Raw genomic sequence first — 6,228 nt, 5'->3', positions numbered from 1 at the left:
AGGCCTGGTGGCACGCACTTGTAGTCCTAGCTACTTGGGAGGCTGAGGAGTTCCAGGCTGCAATGACCTATGGATAGTGCCACTGTACTGCAGTCTGGGTGACCTTGCAAGAACTGTCTCAAAAAAAGGCAGGGAGATTATTTAATGTGGTTCATTTAGGATGAGCTTGTAAAGTGTTATATAGCTAACTAGACCTAGTTGGGTTTCGGAAGTCAAATCAAGTAATTAGGTTTTGGGCTGCATGTGGAGGTGGTTAGTAGTTTTGATGTCTGCACAGTGGGCTTGAACTGTGATTCTGAGAAGATTTATGTTCCCAGTCTCCTTCCAATCTGGAGAGATTATTAGTTACAATGAGTTGATCATTGATATACTTTGGTATTTTGGAAGAAAGTCTTATCCCCCGAGATGTTGAGACAAGAGATCTAACTGAAGGAGATGAGGATTTCTGTACCATACGCGTTACCTTTTGATGCTGGCCACCTCTGAAGGGCACGTGGCAGCTGACACAAAATTGATTTTCTTCATCACTGATGCTGTGGCCTTTACACAGGCCCAGAGGTGCATCAGCATCCGCAATGAAGTGGACAAGATTAGTGACCAATATATCTGTAAATGTTGTTTTCTTTTTTTAGTTCCTTACCTTTTTTACCTTAGGATAAATTGTTGACCAGTTTTCTACAGTCAGATTCCTGAATCATGTTGGGTTTTTTTAAGTTTCACTCTTGTCGCCAGGCCGGAGTGTAGTGGCACAATCTTGCCTCACTGCAACCTCTGCCTCCCGGGCTCAAGCGATTCTCCTGCCTCAGCCTCCTGAATAGCTGGGATTACAGGCACCTGCCACCACATTTGGCTAATTTTTGTATTTTTAGTAGAGACGGGTTTCACCATGTTGGCTAGGCTTGTCTTGAACTCCTGACCTCAGGGGATCCGCCTGCCTCGGCCTCCCAAAGTGTTGGGATTACAGGCGTGAGCCACCGCACGTGGCCCTCGTGTTGGGTTTTAAAACCCACTCTTTTTTTCCCCCCAAACTCTGACTTCACTTTTCTCTTCATGAAACCTTTCTCTTTGGGGCATGGGTGGTGGTGAAGAAGCTGCTTTGGATGGTGGTGTGTGGTACTTGTGTCATCTTCATTCCTGATGATCACTTTCCTCATAAACTGCACTGCTTTTAGCCTGTTTTGTTCGTGTTTTAAGTTCTTCCATCCAGTCCCTGCACTCCACCTTTTAACCCTTTTCAAAAGCTGCTTTGCAGAGGGTCTTGACTAAAGTTACTTGCTTAATGAATATGGGATTATGTGAAGCAGCCTAAGGATGAGAGAAAACAAGGCAGCAGCTGGACCCTCTGGAGAATGTTACTTTGTATTTTCTTTACAGCTGGTTGTGACTAAGCTCTTCCCTCTAAAGTCGGTTCTAAGGGATTAAAACAGCCCTGGCTGATGGCGCCCAATAAAATAAAACAAAAAAACCTTTGCTGCTCCAGTTTTTTCTCAGGGTGGGGTCGGGGTATACTTTCAATCTCCATGGTCACAGAAAGGACTCTTCATCGCGGACCCTGGGAGGCTGGTTCCCAGAGGGAACTTGTCCTCAGCGTCTCCTGGACAGTGCAGCCTTCTGCCGGGCCTACTTCTGGGCCATTACAGAGGTCCTTTCACCACCTGTGAGAGGTTTGATTTTGGGGGAGCTCCGGGACTCTCAAGGCTACAGTGTGGACTACTGGCCCAAGGAGAAGGTTGGTTTCCTGAGGTGGTGGTGGTGGTGGTGGTGGGCGGGAGGGGGGTGTTTTTCTTACCTGGCATGTGCCTGCATAAGCTATTTCCACAGCGTCCTGGCCGCAAGGGGGGTGGTGCTTGGGAGGTTAGAGGGAGACAACTAGAGTGAACGGCAGAATGGAGCGCGGAATAGTGTCTGGCTGTGCACGTGGAGGTGGCGAAATGTGGAAGCTTAACGAAGTTGGCGCCATGAAGCTAAAGACTGCTACCCCGGGGCTCTAGCTCGCTCCGCCTAATGGCGGGCCGCACCCCGCCGGCGAAGCCCACGTTTGTAGGTCCGCCCTCACGCTGATCTCTTCCCCAATCAATGAGTTCGGCTTCGCGAGGTTGGTGCCCATTGGCTTTCGCATAAAAGCTCCGAGGTTACAGACGTTTCCACCTCTTGCCGGCCTCTCAGGTAATTGGCGTCCGTGGTAACCAATCAGGAAGAGGATCTGCGGGACCGCCGGCCTTTTACTTTATTGAGTGGCCAATCCGGTTGTAGGCTCACCTCCCCCCTCTATCCAGAGCCACTGCTGCGGCCGCCGCCATTTTAGCGTTTTGTCAGAAGCGTCCGTGCCGCGAGGAGGAGGCCCTGCTGGTTTCCGTGCGGGTGAGACTGCGAGCCCTTCCATTGCCTTTCTTGTACTCTGTTAAATCTTCTCCCACTCCCTTGGGCTTCGGGGTGTCCTGGTGGGGTCGCAGCCTCCACACCCGTCACTGAGAGCCGATCTCGGTCCTCGGCATTGCGCGGTAAGCCGGGAGCAGCCCTTCCCCCACCGCCCCCTGAGAATACCTTGCTTTTTTTTTTTTCCCCCACCCTGCCCCGCGCCCGACGTGGCTCCTCTTGGAAGCCTCGAGATTTCCACTGGGAAAACCCCCTTTCCCTTATACCTGGCAATTACGTCCCTGTTTCGAGAATTTCTCGGGCTATGAGACATCGTCTGGTTAATGAATCTGAAGCTCTCCTCCACGGCCACGCATTTCAGTGTTCCGCAGGAGCTCGGACGGTGCCCTGAGAGAGGCGTTCCCCAGTCCAGTACTTCCTTTATCCTCCACTCCTCGCTGTCTGATCCGAGTCGCGCGTTCACTACTTCCAAAGGAAACAAATGTAGCTATTGCAAGGCCTATTTCCCCGGAAATGATGGCTGCTTTGGTTACTACTTGAGGAAAAGCCTGTTGATAATTTCAGGCAGGCAGCAAGCCTAGTAGACTTTGGTTTTCTCTTGCTTTCCTAATGGATAGAAAAGCCCAGTACCCCCATCTCTCCATATGCTGTTTTTCATGCACATTTGTGTTGGAAAGTATCAGTTCTTACTAAATCCTTTGTCTACTAAGGACCTCCCTATTGCAGACGTCTTCTCATTCTTACAGGTTCATGGCGGCTACTATAGCAGGCCTTAGTTCACTCCCACTTCCCTTTGATTGTATTGTGTGGAGGTGTGTGTGCGGGCGGGTGAGAGAAAACTGGAAATATACATCAGAGTGAAAGTCGTTGTTTTTTATGAACTGATGTGGGCCTAAGGTCTTTTGTCAGAAATCTCGTTTTTCTCTCCCAGGCTCTTGTCAGGATGGTGAAGCTGTTCATCGGAAACCTGCCCCGGGAGGCTACAGAGCAGGAGATTCGCTCACTCTTCGAGCAGTATGGGAAGGTGCTGGAATGTGACATCATTAAGAATTACGGCTTTGTGCACATAGAAGATAAAACTGCAGCTGAAGATGCCATACGCAACCTGCACCATTACAAGCTTCATGGGGTGAACATCAACGTGGAAGCCAGCAAGAATAAGAGCAAAACCTCAACAAAGTTGCATGTGGGCAACATCAGTCCCACTTGCACCAATAAGGAGCTTCGAGCCAAGTTTGAGGAGTATGGTCCGGTCATCGAATGTGACATCGTGAAAGATTATGCCTTTGTACACATGGAGCGGGCAGAGGATGCAGTGGAGGCCATCAGGGGCCTTGATAACACAGAGTTTCAAGGTGAACCACCCTCTTTGGGTAGAGGGCTGAACACAAGGCTATGTGCAGAAAGTGGTTGGATGCGTAAAAGGAGAGGTTTGGTAAAGATAACAGCTGTTGGCTGGCTGGTGGTGAAGAATTAAGTATGGGTGATGGACTTCTTAAGATGTAGAATACATGGGACTTAGAGGCTTTACCTTAGGCAGCTGTCTCCTGGAGAAAAACCACTCAGCTTTTATTTGGAGCCCCTAAGGTTTTTGTGCTCATCAGTGCAGAAATCCTTTTTTCTGAAGGCTTTCTGAGTTACTGGGTTTTTTTGTTTTTTGTTTTTGCTTTTTTTGGTAGTAGAGCACAGTTCAGAGTTCCTCACTCTGAATTTACTGCCCTCAGCATAGGATCAGAATTATGCATTTTACATGAAGAACCTCGCAAAAACATGTCAAGCAACACTTTTATAGGAGCAGAATCCTTGTTAAGTTGTCCTACCTTACACAAACTCTTAAAAGAGTTACAGCTCTTTTTTATTATTATTATACCTGTACCAAGGGGTTGTGTTTTGAGTATAAGGCCACTCTAGAATTAGAAGGCTGATTTTAGGACTACTTGGGGAGGAAGCACTGGGGTTTTAGGGGCAGTAATGACTGTCTTTTCATTGGTTTGGGGGGCTGGACGTTATAAAATTTTGGTGAATAGAGCACTTAGATTTGTGTTATCTTAGGAGTCTTAATCAAATGAATTTTTTGTGCCTGGAGGGCAGCATGGGTGATGATGTGGATTGTCACTTCATTTGGAAGCATCTCAAATCCCCAACATTTTGAATACCTACATGTTGCTCAAAGGAAATGCTTGTTAGAGCATTTTGGATTTTGAATTTTCAGATTTGGGATGCTCAACTGGTACGTATCATGCAAATATTCCAAAATCTGAGGTCTGAAGCAACAGTGGCAGTTCAGGGGTGGTAATCATGGTGAGTTGCTATCTGAACTCTTCTTTCACCTCCTTTGGTTTCCCAGTATCAAAAAGAGCGGTGTCCTTTTTTAGCTTAATTAAGCAGGACTGAACAAAAATTTAAAAAATTAAAAAAGCTTTATCCAAATTATGGAGTATTCCCGTGACTCCTTGCTATATATTCTAAACCTGTGTTCTGACAGTGTAGTGGTCGATTCTGTTTCTGAGTACTCCCCTCGTTAAGAGTCATTACTGCTGCCTTTGGTGTCCATTTCCCTTAAATTGGGCTTTTTTAGAGCTGAAAGTCTCATCATTATTTCCGCTAGTAATGGGTACCCTGTGTCGTGGGCATTGCTGTGCATTAGTAAAGAAAAGTGACGCAGGTCTCTCAGGTCTAGTTTGCTTTCTTTTTTTCAATTTGCATGTTGAGAATTATTTTGTCAACAACTTAATTGAGAGCAAAGGCTGCTCTTGTGGAGGGTTCGCGGTGTGATACCTAATTTTTGGACTATTTGCCACACTGTAGCCCAGTCAGAAGAGGTGGTGTCTGCTTGTAGCAATTAGGTTTAAGGAGAGGACAGTGTGGTCTTGATTCAGTACAAATTATCCTTATAAAAAACTCTGGGTGTCTGAACCCTAGGTCCCCTTACACTAACCTTTGCTTAGTTATTTTTATCTTATTTAATATTGGCGTTTTTTATTTCTTAATACTATTCTGTTAGAGTTATAGATGTATATTGATGAGTGGTATTAGGGTGGTCTTTTTTCCTTTCCGTTTCTTAGTGTTGGGTATCTTCTCTATTGCATGCCCACTTAAAATCTCTTTTAGATATTCTTAAAAAATTAACTTCTTTTTCTGGCATTAGAACCAAGAGATGCTTAGATCAAGGTATTTATTAATGATCTTTTTGTCTGGAATGTGCACAGTTGGTTCCTTAGTTGCACTTGTTTTCTCTGGTTTTATTAGGTGCCAAATGACCCACTGGGCAAATGCCAGAGACAGGCTAGCACTTTAAGGCACTTAAGTGCATAATTGCATATCTGCTCTCTTAGTAACCTGCAACCTAAACTTCCCAGCTGTGTAGACCTTGATATTTTGTTCCTTCCATCCCCATTTCCCTATTGTGTTTTCTGGTCTCCCAGAATCTAACATTAATTTTGCAGGTAAAATTGTGTGTTTACTATTTTCTCTAACGTTAGAGGATCCATCTGTTGACTCTCCCTTGCTTTTGACCATTTACTCCTTTGACAGGTATATATTTAGGTGCGTCATAACCAATTGCATTGGGAAGTTTTTGCAGGATTTGGATGTCTTCGGAAGTTTGCTTACCAGTAAGCTGATAGATCATGTTAGGTAGAAATAGCTTCTGTAGAGACTTACTAAAACTTAGTTTTAACTTTTCTAGAAAAGATTCTGCTTTTATTACATTTTCAGAAGTAATACTTTTCATTTCCAGAATGCAAATTTTAATTTTCAGGAAAAATATTAGGCGTATGTTCTTAGTTAGGCTCTCAGATAGGTAGTTTCAGGAGAAGTACTTTAATTCTGCTTAAACTGAGCAGTTTGGTC

General features: G+C 45.3%; 1 protein-coding gene across 8 annotated transcripts in view; it reads left to right on the top strand.

The window, feature by feature from the left end:
• The first annotated feature begins 1,814 nt into the window (after nucleotides 1–1,814).
• The window catches only part of RBM4 (RNA binding motif protein 4), a 51,100-nt gene continuing 46,686 nt past the window's right edge, over nucleotides 1,815–6,228 (top strand). For 3 of the 8 annotated variants that reach the window (XR_012092261.1, XR_012092296.1, XR_005240562.2), the window contains exons 1-2: nucleotides 1,820–2,361; nucleotides 3,308–3,731. Coding sequence is in view for 4 of the 8 variants with exons in the window: in XM_007972214.3 (XP_007970405.1) it covers nucleotides 3,320–3,731 (412 nt within the window). In the remaining 4 variants the exon portion in view is untranslated. Of the gene's footprint in view, nucleotides 2,502–3,307; nucleotides 3,732–6,228 lie in introns of all 8 variants that reach the window. The other 5 variants (XM_007972214.3, XR_012092311.1, XM_007972120.3 and 2 more) reach the window with 5 other exon arrangements.

Source organism: Chlorocebus sabaeus, chromosome 1 (assembly GCF_047675955.1).
Source record: "Chlorocebus sabaeus isolate Y175 chromosome 1, mChlSab1.0.hap1, whole genome shotgun sequence".
NCBI classification, from domain to species: domain Eukaryota; kingdom Metazoa; phylum Chordata; class Mammalia; order Primates; family Cercopithecidae; genus Chlorocebus; species Chlorocebus sabaeus.
This window is presented reverse-complemented; position numbering and strand designations above follow the sequence as displayed.